Source organism: Manacus vitellinus, unplaced genomic scaffold, assembly GCF_001715985.3.
Source record: "Manacus vitellinus isolate BGI_N305 unplaced genomic scaffold, ASM171598v3 scaffold_2_pilon, whole genome shotgun sequence".
In the NCBI taxonomy this organism is placed as follows: Eukaryota; Metazoa; Chordata; class Aves; order Passeriformes; family Pipridae; genus Manacus; species Manacus vitellinus.
The window spans coordinates 49,058,449-49,082,090 of NW_021940208.1; the positions used below are offsets into that span (position 1 = coordinate 49,058,449).

The 23,642-nt window shown below is 34.7% G+C and overlaps 1 protein-coding gene across 4 annotated transcripts in view; it reads right to left on the minus strand.

Annotated features, from left to right (window-relative positions):
* FGF14 (fibroblast growth factor 14) overlaps positions 1 to 23,642 on the minus strand; it is a 391,534-nt gene that overhangs the window by 51,166 nt on the left and 316,726 nt on the right. The window contains exon 4 of one of the 4 annotated variants that reach the window (XM_018071442.1): positions 19,344 to 19,474. The exons of the other annotated variants lie outside the window; for them this stretch is intronic. Within the exon in view, the coding sequence (XP_017926931.1) occupies positions 19,403 to 19,474 (72 nt within the window). The 3' untranslated portion in view covers positions 19,344 to 19,402. Of the gene's footprint in view, positions 1 to 19,343; positions 19,475 to 23,642 lie in introns of those variants that run through there. 4 annotated transcript variants of the gene reach the window in all.

Below are 23,642 nucleotides of genomic sequence, written 5' to 3' on the forward strand. Positions count from 1 at the left end.
AGTAATGGAATATTTAATCCAAATGGAATTTTTGGAAGAAGCTTATACAGCTATGCAATATAGAAGAGCTCAGTGCACCCTACATTACAGCACTTGGGGCTGTGTGGAGACGTCCCTCTTCCTCAGAAGCTCCACTGTGACAGCTCTGTAATCTGGAATCTCATCAGGTCTGGAGTGTCAAACCATATTCATAGTATTTACAGTACTAATAAACGATGAAGGTGGTAATACCAATTCTAGAAATGGCTAATTTTTGTTTGCAAAACACTCTGCAGAGGAAAAGAAATAGTTTTGTTTTGAATTTGGAAGGATATCCAGTTCACTGAAAGCTACAGTTGATTGCAAAAACAGATGCTTTGAAAACCCAAAAATCCATAGATTTGTAGAGCTTGGAATAAGAAGTCAAATAGAAAGAAAATAACTGATTTGAACAGGGTTGATTTGCAGGGTTTTTTTCATTTTTTTCTTTTAATTTCCTCAAACTTTCAAATTTAGTAGTTCATAAAGTAAATAAACAAGTCATTCCAAACTGAATTTGATTTAAATGTCAGTTATGGGAGAGACAGATGTTTTTTTCAGAACGAAATTGAAAAAACTGAAACTTTCTCCTGTATAAGCAAAAGTGCAAAAGATCCTCTCTGGCAGCTTAGTCCAGCCAAATTTGAACCATCACAGTGTCTGCTAAATCAAAAGCTAAAATTTTATCAAACTAGCCAGAGTTCCTTCTGAAAAGGCTCTTGGTTATGCATTGCAGTGAAAACTCAAGAGTAAAAAAGGAAAAGAAAAAGGTTACCTAACTCTACCATATGTGAAAACAGGAGATTTAAATCAAGAACCAAGGCAAGGTATGGACATAATGAAAAATGATTGAGTTCGGTGTCCTCAAACACACAAAGTAATTCAGGGCATCAGTTTTACACCTAAGTTTACTTCTAAAACCTGTAAAATCAGTTATGTCACTATTGTCTAACAGAAAGAGTTATTGAAATGTCATATTAGTCTGTTGCTTTAGCTTGAGTTAAGCCTGTTCTGTCTAAAATATTAAATCATCAATAAAAACATACCATTAAAAGCACTGTCTTTATTGCATAGAATGCAAATTCGTTTTTGATAGGTGCTGACAAGAAATATAGGCAAGAAAAAACATAATAACTATACGTACTTACTATATATCCATTTACACATCATTCCACTATGTGCTATATCTCAGTTTTATAGACAACAGACATATCAGCTGTTCAGCTCAAGTACAACAAATCATTTTTATACCATCGATTTGCAAATTTTACTCACTGAATTGCATTGTTTCAGCCATTTGAAATGAATGTGATTGCTACCAGTAACAATGGTTTCCTTTACCAACACAGCACCCTCATTAAACCACAAGCAAATTGGAAAACTGTCCCAGATTCTATGAAATAAATCTGTTCTTTTAACAGAAATGAAGTATTCCTTCAAAGTTAGCTGCATCTGAAAATCCCAAACTGAGAGGCAGAAAGACTTTTCTTAATGCAAAGGACTCACTATAGTACATTGATTTCTGTGTGTACTAAAAGCAAAAATTGATTTTTCGTATGTATGAAAAGCAAACATGGCTTTTATTAGATCCATAATAATAACTGTACTGTTGCTTGTTCTGTGAGCTAATTACGTCCTTTTTCTTTATCACTTAAGTAATATCCTCGCAAATTATTTTATGTTATGTACACCCATTGTTATTCCAATTGTTTTTGCCAATTTAAGAGAGAATATTTCATGACAATGAAGAAGAAAGTATTTTGGGATTGTACATTTTACTGCATAGAATTCGTTTCTATTTCTCTATATGAAATAAAATATAACCAGAGTTCCACTTCAAATTTTTTGTCCCTGTTTTATGTTTTTAGCCAAAAAATATTGTCAGAAAGAATTATATGAATCAGTGATCAAGAACCGAACAAAGCTGAACAATACCATATGTTGCACGTGTCTAGTCTCCTTTATGGTCTGAGTCTTAACAAGTAGCTCTAGTTAAAAAGAAATTAAAATACAGTCACAGCCACTGTCAGTGCAACATCACTAGCACTGTTCAGGCACATTTTGAGCTAAAACTCTAATAATCTTGGAAATAAATTACTGTGTTCCCCTTGCATCCCTGTACAAAACCAGGTGTGTCACTCTTAAAATCATGCTAATTAAACCATAGATACAAATTTTGATACTACTAGTAGAATTTCCTAGAACTAGTGCTGAGAGCTATTACTAAGTATCTGACGTGCCACCTGTCTTAATGTAGCACTGTGAACCCTGGCAGCCGTATAATGACTCCTTGGAAAGAGGAGTAAAAACCAAAAGGAGCTGCTTGCAGCCCTCTGTGGCTGGTTATAGACAGGTGACTTGTGCACCTGTCCTCTCAGGTTTTGTGACCAGGACCCACAGACCTGTGACCTCAAGGCCTGCAAATGAACCACAGCAGGTACCCCACAGGACAGCACAGAGGCAGCAACAACCCATCTGCACATCACCCTGTGACTCCTGGCTCAAGGTCTCAGCAAAATAGGTGCTCTGCAAAAGTGATCACAGATTCTTTATAGTTGATTATGTTACTCCCTAGCCACAGGTAGGCCCCCAAATGCTGACTTTGTTTTGCAAGAGTGATTAATATTGGCACATCCTAATAAGAGACAGAAACCTCCAAGGCATCCAGCCCTGTCTCCTGGGACTGCTCTGACCAGGAGCAAGGTCAGGATGACAAAGCTCAGGAAACCAAGATGGCATCACCTTGACACATGAGATCCTTCATTATACACCAATACAGCTCTTGGATAATCACCATAAAATAAATAAATAACACAGGTAATATTTCCTTCCAAGAGGAAAAAGCACAGGTAGCTGTTACTCCATTGAGAAAGTGAATTTTTAGAACCCTCGCCTCTTGAAGCTACAATTTCTGTCTTCGTATTGAATTCTGTATCTGTAAAGTATGATAAATATCTTTGCATCCTCCAGGAGCAATAGGTAGTATGATGCCAGCTGCTGGTTGTTACCAAATATACAGAATACTGCTTTGCTGAAATTAACAATTTGGAGGAACATAAAAATATGATAAAAAATTATGCTCCTGGATATAAGTCACGAGGAACATACAGCAGGTGTGTATGAGGCCTCCAAAAATCTTTAAATATTGCCTTTACCTGCTCCATGTTGCGTTGTGAGTAACAACACAGCACACAGCAGACTCGCAGCAGTATAAACCTGACTTGCAATGCCATTGACTCTAAGGTTCCACAGAAAAGGGTCATATCAGAACAAAATCTATCTAGCCCTATAACACAGGCAGCAGGCAAAAGCATATTCATATAGAAAGAGAAAAAACCACAATGACAACACTGAAAATGTATGGTAGGTAGAGAATCAGAATGACCACTTTCTTTAAAAACGGGGGAAAAAAGTTCAAACCTGTAAGTCATATTCAGGTATGTTACTAGCATGCTGGTGGCCTATATAAAATGAAAGCTGTTTGCTCCCGTTGCATCCCCATCTGTCCTATAACAACATGTGAATGTAGTACAAGGGAGATGGAGTAGGATGGAGGCAGACCTCAGACATCTTTCAGTGAAGATGAATCATGTTTGAATATGAATACATTTCTTCATATATGTCTTAGAAGATATCAGGCACCATCTTTATTGAGATTTGCATAAACTAGATTATTAGTTCTGGATAAAGGATACAGCAGTATTCTAATTTGGTTTTGAACTTTTAATTGTGGAATTTTAAAGTTTTCAATTAAATATTTAAATCAATTTACTGTATACCAATGGAGAAAGAGGTCTGGGAATCTAGCAGGCTGAAATACACAGATGGCTACAAACTTTATATAATTTGTTTCTTTCATGATGAGTCCAATTACAATATAGAGCTCTGCTGAAAAAACACTGATCTGGAACCTTCGAAACATTTGGCTATTGCTGTACTTTATGGCTTAATTAAAACATTATTTTTATCACTTAACACACTGAACATGCAGTCCTTATGAACTGACTTTACAAGCCTATCAAGAAAGCAATGCCACCATGACACTGAGTAATTTTGTGTGACAAGAAACACACTCTAGCATATAAGGAATTTGTATTCCAAATAAAAGCAAAAGTGACACCAGATTTATCACTCAATGAAAGACTCGGTTATAGTGTAGGAAGGACTACCTACCCTAGGATACTTCATTCAAATTTAGCATATTTCAAATAGAGTTTAATTATCTAGACCATAGTCTCTGACTAATTAAGCACTAATTCAGTTTTGTTATCTTCAGTAACGTATCTCCTAATCTGTGTCTGTATCAGAGAAGAATCAGGTCAGTAGCAATTCTGCACCCAAAAATACTGGGGTTTAGGACCTTTTCTAAGCTAAACAAATCAAAGTAAGCTTGTGCTCTGCAATGAAGTTGAAGGGAAGCCACCACACTCATTTATGTACTGTTTCAGTCATAAATTCTTGGACCTAGTCCACAGAAACTACTGAAAATTATTCTTGTATTTTGAAGAAAGTTTAAAGATGTCTTTGTTGCACATCTCTATTAGTCAAAGGACGATACAGACTTGTCTTCCAATGGTATTAGTTATATTCCATGCCAATGCCTACATAATTTCACTTCTTGAACCTTTTGTACCTACACACTACTTTAACAAGTTAAAATAATCAAAAGAACTCATAAGAGTGTAATAGATTACCTCAAATATGTCCTAACCCACTTGTGGTAATGGAAGAAAGTTGGTGCAGAAGGTTTATGTGGCTCTAAAAATTTTAACTGAACATGAACTTTTGCTATTTAACTTTTATTGCATACATCCAAAATTCAAGCAGCCCTTTGACACAATATTTTGTTCTGAAGCATTTTGGCCAACTTAAAAAGAAGTCAAACATTTATGCCTTTATTTGTTGGGTTATGGAGGTTTTTTAAGTCTTGAAGTCATAACCATCCAATTGCTTCCTAATCTCTGTAATATTTCTAAAGTATACTTTACCTTCACAGCAAGCTCAAAGGTTATGCCCTATTGCACATCCATGTCATATTAAACTGCCTTCAGGAGAATTTATAGGCATTAAAACTATTTCTAGCTTTTGCTAGAAAATAAGTAGGAGAGGAATGAGGAAGCAGTGCACAATACAAGCTTAAACTGCCTTCTTATGAAGGCACATTTCAGAATGTAATAAAAAGTCACATGAAAGTTTAGAGAATAAATTCCTCAAGGAATATAAAGTTCAGTTATTACTATTACATAGTATGCTAATGGAACCTCTTGGAACTTAGTTTACTTCTTACTTGTGATAATATTTTATTTATTGACAATTAATGGTTACTTTTTTTGAAGAGGTGGAAAATTGAAAGGATATGCAGCATTTAAATTTCATCCATGCCTTAAGAGAAATATTTCTCTAGTCTTAACACAGCCTATCAAAACTATTTTTCTGTGGTTTCCTGACATTTTTCCCCTTTCAGTAGCATGAAATATTGTATTAGTGTATGATTATTATACCATTTCTGAAATGTTACGTGGTCATCATGCCATTCCCTTTCTAAACATTATTTACTCCTTAAAGTGAAAAACAACTCAAGCTAAAATGCACACAGCACAATATAGAGCAAAGCTACTGCAAATCTTGAAGAAAATACGAACTATCCCTAAACTCAGAAGGGTAAATTAAAATATAAAATTATTCTTAACTTGCTAAACTAATCAAGAGTTATTATTGTCTCTCACTTCATAAAAACATCACCTCTCAAGAATGTATCAAAACTGCTCAGACCTCACAATCAAACTAATGCTAAGAAAATTGAGCTGTAAATCGCAGCAATAAATGCATTTTTTTTCAAAGTGTTAGTAGTTCAACTACTTGCAAGTCCTTTCACATGGTACCTCATTTTTTTGTCATAACCTCATTACACCAGAAAATAGGCAACTGGTTCATCATTCTGTTTGATGAAAACAAGAATGGAGTTTTCAAAAGTATTCATTCTTATCTGGGCTTTGCTCCACTTGAATTTAATGTGAGTTTTATGCTAAAATGAACATATTTATGTTTGGGCCATTGCAGCTGCTCAAGGTGTTTAGGTGCTACATACATTATAGCTACAAAACTGTGCTACTGTTCCATGAGATTTCAGCTAGGGCCAGAGGTCACACATCATATTTTCTTTGAGCTCTGTTGGACATCAAATGGACACCATTACATGCATTGTTTTATGACAAATAATTTAGACTAGATCTTTTTGTTTCAGTTTGATCCCTCAAGGACAAAAATGAAGGTTTAGACTTCCAAGTAAAAAGGACAGCACTGAAGACAATTTAAAAACTGTTTTAAACATTTTAAAGATTTTTCTGTGCTCATTTTCATCTTTGTGTACTCTAATAAAAATGAAGGTCTAATGACACTAAATTTGGGCAAGAAACTAGGAAAACAGCCAGTAGGAACAACTGGCAGGAAGTAAACAAAATATTATTGGAAGGATTTTCTATGCTCTGTTCTGCTAACTGGATTTAATTTCTATTTTGAATCATTCCTACTTCCCTTCCTATATTCTTCTTTTTCTGTGTGATGATTCAAAATAAAGGTCTAAGCCGTATTTTGTAAGGACTGGGATGAGCAATTTGGGGATTGAGACTAGAGCAGTAAATACCTTTCTGCAGATCCCCAGAGCACTAGGTTGTGTTTATTGACTGAATTCAACAGCTTCCCTTTCATGTAATGAATGACTCCTTTTAGGAAAGAGTATAGTATAAATAGCATAATATTTAGTATAAATATTACCTTTGAGCTATATACATTAAATTCATATCATATAATCTGATGGTAGCTACGATTACAGTGATTGATTTTCCCCTGAAATAGTATCACACAAAACAAGCAACTTCACCTTACTATCCATGTGATTCCAAAAATTAAGATTCAGAACCTATATCAACTGCATTGAACTTATCTGAGCATGCATACCACCTAAACAAACCCTCTCAGAAAAGTACACCAAATACTGACTGAAATTCATCAAGTTGGTGAAATTAGACCTAAAATTCAGAGCTGTATAGCTCTTAGTAGAAATAAAGGCTGTTACTTTTCCTACATAGCAATACATTTCTTACTCTTAGAATCAACAAAGGTTACTAGAAGGAAAAACTCAGCTTCAATAATTATTACTGAACTTACTGAACTGGGCAGTCCTCTAACTGCTTTCTTTTCCATTCTGACACCTTGATTAAGTGCTGCAGCCCAAATCTCAAGAAATCCAAGGTAAAGCAGATAGCAGTTAGTAATTATTTGATTGCATTATCTCTCAATGCATAGTCATAGACTATGTAAATCAGAGTAATCATACAAGTGTTGGACTAGAAAAGGATTTTAGGTTAGAAGAGTTATAGACCTTGATGAAGTTGCTGGCTCTGAATCAGAAGCAAGTCTGTCTAGATCATGTTGACAAGTTTGTCTCAATCATAGTTAGAAACCTCCAGTGAGATGATTCACAGGTTTTTATCTTTTCCCAGAATATCATGTAGTTTCAGATTTTCCCTGACATTGCCTTCACTAACAATTACTAATTACATCTTGTCCTATTCTAGATTAATATAAAAATAACTTATTGCTTTTCTTGCCCCACTACAGTACAGATGTAATTCCATCCAGTTCTCTCAAAATCAAAACCTTACTAAATTCAAGGAAAAGCATACATATAGCTTTTTCTTAACAGTAGTTAAGCTACACTATCAAAGACAGCAATGAGACTGATTTCACACTGTAACTTCCTGATCAATTCATATGGGTTGTTTCTTACTATATTAATATTTGTATATTTATAAAATTAATATTTTTCTACAGAATTTATATATTATATGTAAAAAGATACTCTTGGCTAGATTCTACCTCCTCCTCCCACTCCATCCCATCCCTCAAAGCTAGATAGAATGCTTGCCTTGCTTTGGGTTTTTGGGTCCTGCCTTATCCTTAGAGCTTCAAGTTCCTTTGGTGCATTAAAGACCAGGCAGAGCAGTAACTTCTGATCAAATACATCCATTTAATCTACAAATCCTCTAGCTTTGAGCGAGTCTTGTTTTGACTCACTTCTCAGTGGGTCCAATTAGGTTCAGATTAGTTCTGGACCACCTTGTGATAAAAAATTATTAAAGAAAAAATCTCATTATTTGGAATTTTCTAGTCTTGCCCTGTGACATAATTAAAAAATACCGAAGTTCCTTACTTAAATTATATCGTGCCACACGAAAATTGAAGTACTACAAGAAATCAACCCAAACTTTATGCCAGAAATTCTTAAAATATTCTACTAAGTTTTTTTAATGCTCTGAAGCAGACATAGAAACACCATGAATAGATGAGGAAACTTTTTTCTAAGGATTTACATTAAGAAAACTTTTTTTTTGCTGATTCATTTCTATGTAAAAAAAAGGTTAAGTTGGAAGTGCAACTAAGAAAGCAATACAATGGAAAAGATGTTTCAAGTCTTCAAAATTAGTGCATATACACTTTTATTAATCTTTAATATTGACTTATCTTCTAGTTAATAACTTTTTATTTAATGCAAGAGAATTATGGTTGATGAATATAAGGTAAGTTATACACATATTTTCAAGACAAAAAAGCACATTCAAATCAAATTAGAAGAACTGACAGCAGACAGGAACAATGCAAATGACAAATATTGTGTCAAAGTATCACATAATTTTTAGCTAAGGACTAATGGGAGACCAAATACCACATTTTCCCACATTAAAAAAAACCAAAAATAAAAAACCAAACAGTACAACAAAGTCACAAAAATATAAATTTCAAAACCTTCCATCAACAAAAGGTCCTCCAAAAATGTTTTTCCTATTTGCTAATGGAGAAGTAATACAGTGTCCTGAATGTAGTAAGTCATAGAAAAAGTATGTAAAGAGAAAGGGTGAAACAAAGGAAAAGCTTCATTTCAAATTAATAAGATTTCTATATAGATAGCATTTAAGTCTACATAATAAACCTCTATTCTGTAGTTTAAAGTCATAAATTACCTTTAGATCTCAACAGGAGAAAGTATAGTATATATTTATTCAAAGGTTTTCACAGAACTTGTCTCCAGTTATAGATTTGTTTCTATGATCTTTTTACTCATGTAGGTCTTTCTCATTTCAAAACAATCTCTACAGCAATTTGTATTTTGTATATATTGGTTTCAGATGCACTTGTCTGCTTCCCATCTCCTCTTGGTAATTGTCTTGTTGAGCTACTCAGAGTGGGGTATTGGAAAAATGCATTCATATTACCATCTTACATTTCCAAGTTATCTGGACATATTTAATAAAGTAATTTTTTTCATTAAAGCAGGTAATCATACTATGCACTATTGGTTAGGTTGTACATTATATTCTGATGCATTCCTTCTGTAAAGTCTTTTTCTTTTCCTTGATCACTGGTACTAAAGTCTTCCTTTGAACAGCAATGAAAATGATTATATATAATGGAAAAGGGGAAAAAATTAAGAAAATAGTTTTGTTTAAGTTTTACTCGTCCATGTATATTATCTTTGGCTCTACCATTCTTATGGTTGAAAAGCAAAGCCACCCTTCATGTACCTCCATATCCTTCTGGAAAGTAAGCAGGAGTCTTAATGAACAAAAGTAGAAAATTGGATGCTAGAATCTGTTACATATACCCTTTTCTTGGAAACTCATTTGTAGCTGGGTTTTGCAATAATATTCACTGATTTTAACCCCCTGAGTCATACCATTTGCAGCCTAATACTCCATTGAACTAAGCACCTGTAACTTTAACTGCAGTAATACTGTAGCATGGATTTATCCCCAGGTTTTCTTCACAATTAAGGGTTGTTAATTGGTTCTAATATTGATGGGATTTTTCATGACAAATGTAGGTTATGCTTCTGTTTTCATTACCTTTTTAGGAATTTGTTAAGCAAGGTAGGAAAAAAAAAAGAGAAAACACACATATAAACTAGGTCCTATAGTTTTCTTTGCTCCTCTATACTCCTATGTTATTTTGGCAAAAGGCATAAATTGGTTTTGAATATCTTAATACTAGTATGACTACCAGGCCACTTTTAGGACATTTTAGTGTCTTCTAGACCACTAATTTTCAACATAAATTTCACAAAATATGTGAGGCTGTTCTTTGAAGTAAAAGGAGTGACAGATACAAAATATTTTCATGTATTTTATTCCCTGACATGCAGCATTTGAAAATACAGAAAGTGGGAAAAATTACCCAAAGACATTATACACAGATTCAAATAAGTAATGCTGAGAAGCATTCTTGAAGTTCAAAGTAAATGCATTCATATAATACCCTCTATACGTGGTGAGCTATATCTAAGAAAAGAAGTCAAGTTGCTGTATTAAGATCCCCAGGGCCGGAAGTCCTGACAAGTGAGGAGACAGGTCTCTTGAGATGTCACACGAACAACTAACTGTAGAGGTTACTTAGCTTTTTCAGCATCTTAGAAAAAAATAGTAATTTATGGATAAGGTAATATTTTTGTGTTATATAAGTTTTATTATACAAAACAGATATAAAGGTTTTTTAGTACAAAGAAATGGAAACAAAGGAGTACCTTCCATTTCAACCTTAAATCTTTCATTATTACATTACTTTTAAGACAAAAGAGAAACTACTGAATACATCTCATCAAAAAGAATCTCGTTCAATTGTATTGACATAACATCTTTAAAACATAAAAACTTTGCAAGTGATATAACTTAATTAAGTAGAGAGAGCTGCATAAAAGTATAGCTATTGTTCTAAGTGTTAATTGCATTTCAAACCACCTGTGGTGCTCTTAAGAACTAGGGGCCCAGTCTAACAGAAACATTAACAGAATATTGCCTGGAATGCTTTTCATTTCACTGCATTTCACTTAGTTGTTACCCATAAAACATGGATTTTATAATTTTAAATAATGTGATTCTGAAATAACTGTGGATTGTTCAATTTGTGTGTTAAATCTGACATCTGAAATGATTAGTTATGTTTGATCTGTTCAACATTACTTTCTTTTCGTATTCTCTACTGCAGAAGTTGCAGCTAGAAGACAACAGAGTGTTATTAGCAAAACTTTTCCAAGAAGAAGAACATACCAAAAGCTGTATGTGGTTCCTGGTGCTGCTGCTTTGTCTCACTCTGTAGCATAGCTAGGAGATTTCCACAGTCAGGACCAAACAAGCCAGATTGGGTTGTGAAAGTCAAGTTTTATATGTATAGTAATGATAGCTCTATATAAAATTCTCCTGGGAGAAATTACATCTTAGTCTCAGTATTCAGGTAATCCAGTTAGCTAACAAAACAGTCTTGAGGTAAGAGAGTCACCAGAAATAGGGAGTAAAAAAAAAAAAAGAGAAGGCATTTTTGACAGCTACTTTGAACATGATGTTTTAGCCCATGGCAAACAAACTGTAAGAAAAAACACATTTGTTTTCTCACTGTTCTGCCACTGTGTTCACCATTTTGTTAAAATGATAAAAAGATAGGACTTTCACAGAATCTGCTTAAGACACATTTCTGTAGACAGCATGTGGATGAACTATGCAATTTTGCCATGGTTTAGTGGCAGAAATTAGGATATTCCACACTGCATTCTAAATACAGGATTGTTGCAGAAAGATTTTCAAAATTTTGTTAAATTCCTTCTACCATAAAGTTAACTAAACCATTTGAATCTATGTCAATAATTTTAGTAGATGTTTTCCTGGTGACAAAAGACTTTGGGACTACATTCAAACCACATGCTGTGGTGCCACAATGAATTTATTGTTACTTTTAAATTCAAGAAAGTAATGAGAAATTCAGACACCTGCTTCCAAATCCTGTCAGAACCTGGACTCAAATATTCCAGAGAAAGAACTAGGGACCCTGTGCAGACCAACTTCCATTGTTACATATTCATATATCTCAAATCACTGTTTTATAATTAACACTAACATATACTTCTGTTACTGTAGCCAATTAAACTCTTCTCAGTTAAGCAGCTTCCTAAATTTAATCTTTTTTGAAATTTTTTAACAGGCAGTCAAGAAAGCTTACTCTCATTCTTGAACAACATACATTGAAGTAACAAAGCTACACTCATTCCTGCACGTCAAATTTTTTGGGGTCTCCAGGTGGAAGCCACTAACAAAATAAGTTTCTGTCACTATGATATTATTGATATTTGTTGGCAGTGCTTAGGCTCTGGTTTCACAAAGCTTTTTTTCATGAAAGCAGCAGAGTTTTCCCCTCACTGAGACTATCCAAAAGTACAAAACTGCTGACATGTGTGAGAAATCCTTGGTGTATTCTTTTATCAGCATAATATAAGATTATAACTTTAACAACCTGTTCTACAAAAACCTGACTTCCTATCGATGTTTCAACAGTGATATTTAAAAGGCCTATGGCAAAGAAAAATATGCTGATGAAAATATTCATTTATTTTTTATGTTCACTTATTTTACCTATTCATACTATAGAATAAATAAATAAGTCTAATTATATATTTGATGGTCTTTTTACACTTGGAAATAGATATTTACTTCAGAATAAAGGAGTAATATATCACCTTAACAAGGGCTTATCCAGTAGACCTTGCTTTCCAGGTCACTCCAATCACAGAGCGATATCAAGTTGACATTAACAGAAAGATACTACTAACAATTTTAAGCATAGCTAGAGAACCCCCTGCTGTCTACCAGTGAGGGGAACTGAGTTGGAAACCTTTAGAAAAAGCAGTAGGCCATGAAATGCCAAATAAAATTCCTTCTTCCATGCAGAGATAAAGGAAAAAAGTACAGCACTAGTTTAACAAATAGGACTTGACAAAAAAGAGAGAAAATAGATGCAGGCATTTTTCAACATTTCTTGTTTTGACAAAGGGAAGAATGTGAAGAAAAAGAGATTGTTTCAAGTTAAAAAAAATAGCATATATGAAAACCTATTTACAGAACTTCTGAAGTCCATCTCTCTCACAAAAATACCCCCTAGTCTGATTAGAAATTACCCACAGGTGGTAATAACTAAGAAGGTAATACGATTCTCTAGTTTTCTTTGGTTTCTTATAAAGTTACTTTTCCATATCCTTGAATTCAATTCTTCCTGATTTGATTATCAACACTTTCCATTTACTGATGGACGAATGAAAGAAATATTCGAGTTCTGCAAAATACAATGGTTCAGTTCTTATAAAAATGGACAGTAATTTGAATTATTCAGGCATGTTTACAGAGAACAGGTTCATTCTCAAAATAGTTTTGTGAGGTTTGCGTTTGCGTTTTTGGGGGGTTGTTTTGGTTTTTTTGGTAACTCTAATGCCTATGATTAAATTACATCTTTATGTATAATTTACACTACTTTTAGTCATGCATGGTGGTATATATACTAACACATCCCTTTACACATATAAATCATAGGAGCATTTTTAAATGAATTTGTATTTATGTTGTTATTTTCTCTTGATTATCTAGAACTTTGACTGAAATCTATGGGAAGATTTCAGCATTCTCCCCACACCTAAAAAGAACATGATTCAAGATCTTGAAAATTTGTTTGAGCAATTATTTCTGAGTTTCTGAATTATTTACTTTATTAGCAAACTTTTTGCCTAGATAAATTCAGAGCGCCACTTTTAAAATACTTTTAATTTTTATTCAATATCTTAAGTGCTTACAGTATTACAATTTATTCATCATTCCTTTGTTCAGTAATATCTAAGTTAACAGCTACACTCCTTGAGTTATTTTGTGACTTTTCAGTTAAACAACCTATCAACATTTTCTTTACATTTCTACGACTAATGTTTTATTCCTCAAATCTGCCCATGAAGTTTCTGCCACGGTAGGCTCATACAAAAATATGTCTGAATTTGATGTATGTAAAAATGAATGAAACTGAACACACCTCTTCACAGTTAACAAAAGCTGTGATCTGCCAGAATAAAAGGTCATTTAGTGTGAATTTTGCATCTTGTCTGTCTCTGGCATGGCCAGCACTTACACTTCTTATCAGGGTAATTCCAACAGTTTCAAGTGAGGTTATTTTTATCTTGGGTAGTTTCTGACAAAATTTACTAGTGAGACTTTTCATATAGTGAGGCTGTTTTCATATTACTGTCAGAGTTTGAAGTGAACCTACTATGATCTACCTGTCAATCATCTAATCCTAATCCTTTCCTCTGCCTCCTTCTTTCTCAGTGCAATACTTGCACACCCAAAGCTATGAGTTGGACACAACAGTTCAGACACTCTCTCAATACTCCTCACATGCCATCTATAGAGCAGTCACGTCCATATAATAATCCTCAAAAATCGAAAATCAATTGACCTGTCTTCTACTCTAATCATGTCAGTTGAAGAAAAGTGACTTTCACAGTTCTGAGTAAGACAGTACAGGGCAGGATGCTGACACTTGGCAAAAATGCAGTGAAATTTCTCTAAGTATTAAGGGAAAACACCAATTTCATCTCTTATTCTGTTTTGAAATGCTATTCTTCAATGCCACCTTCAATGCTCAAATGAATGCTAAATGGGTGATAGAATTGCCTCAGCTGATGTTTCCTGAAGTTGTCACTTCCAATGCCTGAAAGGCCGATTCCTTCATCTTCTTTGCTGCTGGTGCCAATAGATACTTGAAAATGAAGAGACAAGGGCACACTCCTGATCTTCAAATGTCAAGAAAATAGTCAACTCAATCCCCCTCACTAACAACTAAATGTTGAAAAAGAATACAAAATGCTGCTTCCTCCTATCTTACCCTAAGCCTTAAAAGTCCTCCATTAAAAAGAAAAAAAAAAAAAGCAGGATGGAGAGAGAGGAGAGGAAGAGGAATGGAAAAGCACAAGGAAAGAATGTTGAAATTAAATACGCATTTTTAACAGGAATATTTAGATGTTGAATTAAACAGAGGTATTCTCCCTGGTATATTCTGTTCAAGAAGCTGAATAAGAATGATGCTTACACTTATCCAAATCCTTCTAGTACCTACTAAAGTATAATCCAATAGCTTCAGATCCCACTAGAACAAATGGAAAAATTCCAACCAAATCTAAAAATCATTCTGTGTCATTGTTAAAAGAAAAGTAATTTTTGTGAAAATATGAAGTTACAACTGCTACTGAGTTCTGAAAGAACATATTTTTCAGTTCAGTAATATCAATCATTTGCAGAGATAGTGCTTCCAGATTATTCTATATTAATTATACTTAACTGTTTTGTCTAACCAGTCTATTGTCACATTATCACAATAACATGTCTTTTGCTCTTCCTTTATCAGGGAAAATCCAAACCCATTCTACAGTAAAGAAAAAAATATCAACAAGAATTGTGGAATGTGGTTAACCTCAGGTAGGTGTTCTTTTAATTAAATTTTTATAAAATTAAACCCTTATTTTTATTTTCTTTTAAATAAAGCCATACTCAGCCAAGAACACAAAATATTGGGGATGGAAATAGTAGAAATACTTTGCAATCAGATTAAAAATAAATATTATATTTTTACCTAACATCTTCTAAGCTACTTTTAAGAGTGGATCTTTTCATGATATTATTCTCTTTCCTGATGATCTGGACTGTGCTCAGTTTTGGCCTGTAGCCTGAATAGTAATGTGACAGGGTATAACTGCTTAGGGGACATCAGTCACAACATGGAAGACACATGCTGGCCAAGAGGGACATGAAAAGGAGAACATATTATGCTTTTGAAATGTTGGCTATATTTTGTTTTGTGCCTCTGGTATAAAACCCTCTCTCTATCTTTTTAAAATCCACTGTTAGGCAATTCTGCAATAAGTAAACAATTCCATGGTGAATTAGGCAATCACATCTCTTTTGTGGAAAACTTTAGGTCTTTAGCTGTGTACATCTGCAGAGTCACAAAGTACTGCTGAAACACTGTTTTTAGCTTTGCAGCCACAACCACACTGAAGATTAAGTAATATAATGTAAATATCTGGTAATGCTAAAAAATCTTATCATACTGTTAATAAGCCAATGCCATCCATAAAGTGACATGCTATCAGAAAAGAAATCCATGGGTACATAGAAGGAATTAAGTCTTCAGTTTTTTGTTTCGGTTAATCAAAGTACAAGGTTCTCCTGTAAATCCTGCATATTAAGTCCAGGCTTTCATGGTTTTCCAGGTAGTTGCATCATGTCACTTTTTATTATAAAATGCTTAGTGACACAAAAGCAGAATGTAGAGAACAGTCACATCTGAATTCAAACACAATGGGGTGAGTTGTCTACTCACGCCTATTCCAACGCTTTCAGTGCAGGATACAGGTTTGACTGCTGATTTTCTACAGATTTATGATTTCTTTTGAGACATCCTTGGGGAGAGACATTATATCCCTGAGGCTGTATTTGTAGTCTGCTAAAAAACAAGAATCCTTGTCGAATCAACAAGAATCAGTCAAGAGAGCTTCTCATCTGACAGTGAATAGAATATGTTGAATAAACATTCCACAATAAACCCTACCAATTTAACCCTTCCAAGAGGGATTTTTGAAAATGCTCTGTTATGCCAACCCTGATAGTTATGAGGTCAGCAACTGTAATTAACATCAGAACTTGACCAGCATGTTGCACTTCTAAGAAATTCAGAGCCCTCCAATACTCAGACAGTATTTCACAAATTTAAAATTAGAACTTTTAATTACACAATTAAAAGATGTTGTTCTGATGCCATTCCATGGCTAGAGCTTGGTCAAGTAACAAGACAGATGAACCTCATACATTCCTCCTGGAGGTCTGTTTCCACTTAAAACTGCCTCTGACTGAATGGTGTCCCAAATGAGGGAGAGATGAGAAGACAGGAAACAGTCATGCTATACAAAGAAAAATGTCAAAAGTAGGTTGTAAGAATCATAGAACATCCTGATTTGAAAGGGACACACGAGGATCATTGAAGTCCAGCTCCTGGCCCTGCATGGGACCAAAAGTCTATGATACTTGTCTAAATGAACATATATGATCACAGACCTTCCATGGGAATACACCAAGGATCACTGTCAGTGAAAGTTGCCAACCAGAGAAAATGGAGGATTGAAACAAACCAAGAGGGAGATGACTACTTGACGATAGCTAACTACATATAAGTTGCTGGATGCTTTCTTTCCTAGTCAGTTTTGTATAGACACATAAAAATCAGTGTTAACACACTTGTAAGTGAACTCTAATCAGCAAATAGGCAGCTACAAATTTAGATAAAGGGAAAAAAACATGGTCTCGAGTTAACCTCTCAGAGGTTTAGTCCTACAGGAACGAGAAGGCTTTAGAGTTGATCCCAGTCCTTTATGTGGACATATTCACCTACAGACTGTCACAGCTCTGAAAAGACACATGCCAGATCTAGTCCCTGGACACAGAAATTTCAAAAGGGGAAAGCAGGTGGAGGCTGCCTCTGTTCCCTGCAACATGCACACGTAAAAGAGGGGACCATGAACACCCTAGGGCAGGTCCCAGATCAACAAGCTCTGCCAACATGTAAGAGGCCAAGGTAAGGGGTCATTAGTCAGAACATGCAGAATCAGCATTTCTATGGGCCACCCAGATGGTCAAGTTTCCAAACAGGATCCAGCCCAAGGCTAAAACTGCCTTAGAAACAGAAATATCTCAATTTTTTCAACAGGGACACTTGGCATATGGGAATATTACAGGGGATATATATTTATGCTGACCATCATTCACTAAGCTTAGCTAAACACTTGCCTAGTCAAGTCAAAAAAATGAATATGTTACAACAAGAAAATAAATGTGTATAATAGCAATCTAAAACAAGACCCCCCCCCCAAAAAATCCAAAATAATGGGAAACCTGTTTCAAAATTAAAATGGATATTGGGTATAAATCAGTTATTTACATATGTAACACTAATACAGAAGACAGCTATGGCTTTTTTCAAGATTTGATATTTACAGAAACATTTTTATACAAAGCCTTGTTATGAAGGTTTGCATATTATAATAACATTTTAAGTATACTATCCTTCTTTTAAAGCCTAATCCTAAGGACCACACATGATACAGAATTGTGTCTGTCATGGTTTGAGAACTCCAAAAATCCAATTCCCTAGATTGATAAAGATTTCCTAGATTGATAAAGATATGATGATAATTTAATACTCACATACTTGAACCTCTACCTCTCATAATAGGATATGTAGGGTGCCTTACCAAGTCCCCTGAAGTTATAGGCTGCTTGCATAATTTTCTTTAATGACCTAGGTAAATGCAACATTTTCCTCTTTTATCTTGATATTATCAGATATAAATTGAATATTCCGATATAGACACAAGATTTAGAGAAATTTAAAAAAATTGCAGAATATGCATTTGACTATTTTACATCTGCAAGGTAATATGGAACTTTTCTTGCATAACGAAAGTACAATTCTTCCTGACTGAAGCCATTCTTTAACCAACCAGAAATATTTTTTAAAAAATAGACTTTATATGTAAAAGTTCACTGTTCATTTCTATTCATATATCTTTTGGAAATAGTCCTGAATAACAGAAGATGCATTAACTATGCCATTACAGCAATGATAAACAGCACCACATGTCTAACTGCTGTTCTGCTCCACAAAAAGTTAATTTTTTTTCTTATCAAACATCATCATGATGAAATGAGAAGTCTTCTCTACGCTATAAGGACCATATTTATTATAAAATGGATTTAAACTTACCATAAAATCCATCAACAATTGTCTTCAATATTTTGAATATTCATTAACCAATAATGGAAAGAAGTAATAGAAGTTTGTTATGGAAATATTTTTTTTTTTTTATAATTGTCTAAAAATTGAGAGATTTTAAATCTTTGGTAGTCACTTTTCTTACTTAGATGCAATGAATTACTAAGATTTAACAGTAATGAATGGAAAATTAGAAATTTCCAACATGATCCTTTTTGCTTATGCAGTGACAATCAGAAGGGAAGGAAGAGAACAGAAGGCAAGCAGGGTATACAATAGAGAGTGAGATGTATTCAACATTTAGGATTACAGACAACCCCAAATGTCTAACAACCACAATGCAGAGAATAAACATCCAGAAAAGTGTTGTTGTATTTATGCAACAAAACAAACATTGGCCAAAAACACAGGGAGGAATTGCCAGAGGCAGAAATTTGACATACTTGATTAAGCTGCTGGTCCATCAAGCCTGTGCTCAGCCTTTGGCTGTGACCATTGCACAACAGTTCAGAGGTAAACCTCCTTCAGTGCTACAGTAACTGTTGCCATATATTGAGGAAAACATCCCTCTTGATCCCTGTGGCAATAATCTTATTTCCTGAAGCATGAGATTAGATTACCTCATTTCAGCATACCTACCTACAGTTACTATTCCTTGTCATAAAATTATTGAAAAATATCCAGTTGCAGCTGCTGACTCTGATCATCCATGCTCTGGCAAGAAGTTTGGAAGAGCATCTTTTAATCTTGAGGCATTTATGTACTTTTCTGTAGTCTCAGGGAGAGAGAACACATACAGCAAGAGATTTTTTTGCAAGTGGATATGAGACGTATACATGAGAAAGGAAAATAAATATTTTAAGCAAATATGAAACAGTTTCTTATAGACAAAAATTTCTAATAGATCCTGACAAGGATACTGTGGATATTAAGGAACCAAACAGGACATACATACTTGGTTTAAGTGGCAAGAAACACCACTGCAAGTTTTGAGTCAAATTCTGTTATTACCGCCAGTACAGCGTTTAAATGCCAGGAGGATGGAACGGGTGCCACAGAGTAAGAAGTCACACTAAAATACTGTATCTTTATAGTACTAATTATCTTTTTGTATATTCAAATTAGCATATTTCTTTAAGAGATATTATTTATTAGCTGCAGTTCAAATAGTAGCCGTTTCTTCATGTGAAAAACTCAGAAAGGTAGTAACAAATACAAGCATGAGACCTGAAAAATGATGATACCATCCTAAACATTTCTACAATGATGATATCATCATAGGGTTTTCTACAGTACTGTTCTGCTCAACTGCTTTCTTATAACTCTTCTTATCACAGTCTCCTCATGGCAGCCTCATTCCATTCATCTCTTCCCTTCTCAGTTCTCTTCTCCCTTATCAAAATCTTATGTGTCTGTGCATGCCTCCCTTTTACATTTTCTTGTGTGTGAAAGCATTGGCTTCACCACATTCAATCAAAAATGTACTGAAAACATAACCCAGTGAAAAAAGTCATGGACCCAAAATGTATTTTATATCCCTTTTCTCCCATACTCTGTAGCAGGAACATCTGGAACTATTTTGTACAATACAGCAGGGCTACGTTATCAGCTATTCCTTAAGTTTCACCATAGAATAAATAAATACATTAGTAATTTTCTGTATTTATTTTTGGCAGGCAACTTGAGAGACAAATTATCTACTTCCAAACACAGATATAAATAAGCATAAACCATGCAGATGTTTTCCTCCTCCCTGTCAGTGTATTTCAACTGCTGGAACACACTGAACTTGTTTACCTTTTGAGCAACGCAGCCCAACTTACACAGGAAAAAAGCCCCCAAACATGCTATATACTCCCCTCTCAAACAAACTTTTTTCATATGAAACAAATATAGGTTGCCTTCTAACCAATACCAAATTGAATAAAAGATAACAGGAAATGCAAAAATGGTAAGGAATATGGTAAGGAAACGTATTAGTGGTAAGCTCTTAAGATTAGGGAGCTTGCATAAGGTCTATGCACTTACACTCTTAAAAATATCACAAAACCAGTTTTCAAAAGTCTTTATCAGAAGGTGTGATTTTAAAATAATTAAATCCACCCATTTTTGTCTCTCCAAAGAGAACCAGAATACTTCCAAGACACAGCTAATGGCAACTGACATAAGGTCCTACCCTTGTCGTAGTAAAGTCTATGCTGGGAGATAAATGCATGGGAGCAGGTTGAGACCCTAAAGCATAAGTCTGACATGAGAAAGAAAATTATGTTTTCTATTGATCACAATACTATGAAAGGAGACACTCCAATCTGATGTATTTGCATTTACAAAACCACAGATACCTCAAGAGCAACAAGACTTATCCTTTTCTAATATTCAGTGTATATCTAACCACCAGAAATAAAAGTCTACATCTTTCAAATCATACAGCAAGCTCTATTTGTCTCCTTCTCTCTAAACAGATATATTCCTGACTATTTCTACAGTACCTTGCAAGATGGGGAATGATCTTTGCCAAAACCTAGGTCAACTACTGTTATAACAGAAAATAATGCCTTGATGTCAATGTTAACACCTTTCTGATTATTTTTGTAAAAACCCGCAGATTTTAAAACATCACATTTTGTCTTTGGCTTTGTGTAGTTTTAACTTCCTTCTGTTCTGTTTATTATAAGGTGTTAATTAGAAATACAGACTACTTCAGTTCTCCCTCTCAGCCTTTGCTGTCTGTGCTACTATCTTCTTCCTTGAGGCTCAATTTGGTTCTCCTCAGTGAGGTCAATTATGTGGGCTTAAAGAAATGGTGGAAATTTCAGCACTGGGAAGCTGCTGAAATGCCAGGAGAAATCCTCAAAGGCTTTTCTTTCAGGTGAGAGTTGCCAGAGTCATATAACAAATGCACTTCCCAGTAACAGATATTGATATTGTCTCTCTTTCATGAAGGCTGTGATACAGACTGACATCTTACTGCAGAAGAAACGCTACCCTGACCAACACCCTTCCAACACCCTCAACACTGCATACCGTGGCAGATCAAAAATACAAACCATCATCCTACAGGAAGATTTTTCTGTTGTGAGTGGTGTGACATTCCTAATTCTGAAACACTTTATATAAAGTTAGTAAACTTCCCAGAAATGCAGCCATGTCCTTCCATCCTCCCAGTGACGTTCCCACTGCCCCATACGCAGAAGAGGATCTCTGGAGCCATGGTGCACAATGCTGGAAGAGATGACTAGGCAGGTCAGATCAGGCCCTTCAGGCTCAGTCATCTTTTAAAGCTTCAGTCTTACAAGGAAATCAGACAGTGGCTTCCTAGGTCTTTAATATCTACTAATGACAATATCACAGGTTTAGTCTTCTCCCTCTGGTTTTGTCCACATCTCTGGTTTCAGAAAATTAGCAGAAGAAATAGTAAAAAAGGAAACATGAAGAAGAAAGTAAAAGCAGGTGAAGGTGTTCCAGGGTTAGGATGTTTCCTTTTCTACATTTTAGATTTTCTCTTTTCTTTTACTCTGATAGCCACCAAATGTTGGTAATACTCTGCTCCTACGATGAAAAAGGAAACCAGTAGCCCTTCCAAACCCTCCCAGATATATAAAATAATTCTTGAGAAAAATTCACTGATATAAACCCAGAAGACTTTCCTATCCTCATCATAGGAAAATAGGAATCATAAAATGGACTCACATAAGTTTTACCTTTGAGTTCGTCCTGCTAAGATAGCAGAAAATCCTAAAAGCAAAACAAGAAGCTTCAGCCCCCTGAACATTGAACTAGTTAACCGCCTGCAAAGGGAGTTGAGCAAAATTAGCATCAAACCCAACAAGAGATTCTGCCATGTACTGCACTGCCATCTTCCTGCTGCAGGCAATACCTGTTCCCCATGGAGAATCCCTGGAACTGTGCTTCATTTTTCAGTGTATGGAGGCAGTTTCACTCCTTTTCATTATGACAAGATGAAACCTGGAAAAGAAACCTCATCTTGCTCACCCTTTCCAAAGGCAAGACAGGAGTAGGGCATCATTTTTGACTCTAACATATGAAGTCCATAACTATTATGTCAAAAATCTTGCTAGCAACTGAGATGGTTCTTTGTGGAAAAATCCAGATTCTCCAACTAGCTTTCACAGTTATTAAGTCAGCCATAAATACTGAATTTTTCACAGTTCATTAAACCAACTAAAATAAATTTCAACTCACTTTTATAATTGTCATTGCTCACTAACACATGCAGAATTTGAAAGCTGTCACTAGATAAATATATCTTAATTATGAGTAGATATATATCAATATGAATATATATGTGTATATATATACACACAGAAATAAAGTTGAATGCAGTAACCCAAAACTTCAAAATAGGTGAGATAGTCTTTAGGTGAGATAACCCTTAAAAGTGCAAGATAAAAAACAACATGAAAAGGCTCGTTCTCATATTTCATCTGACAGAAAAAATGAATTTTGGTATTACAATAATTAAACACATAGGAAAATTTAGGTTATGATTTTGTAAAAATAATTTCTCTCAGGAATTCTGCAAATCCCTATCAAACTCCAAAGATTTTGCTTCTCCTTTATTTGACAAGACTTTGATGGTGTATGATAGAGACCCTGGCTTGATCAATCCCTAAAGGACAGAATAAAAACTCAACTGCTGCAGCAGGCAAAATAGGTATGAAAAGCTCCTGAGAGTGACCTTCCTACACAATTTGCTGTCCCCCTGTTTCTGTTCAAAGAAATATTGCCATAAGACTCTTCTATATTATTCTGCATATTTTGATAGTTCTAATTCTGAGAAATAGTTGAAAAAATCTTAAATATGTCAGAATAAAGTAAGGGAGGAAGGGGGCAAAAGATTCTCAAACTGACACAACTAACTACTGAGAAAAAAAAATTAAAAAAAGGCAAGAGACAATGTAATTCTGCTTTTGGTGATCTGT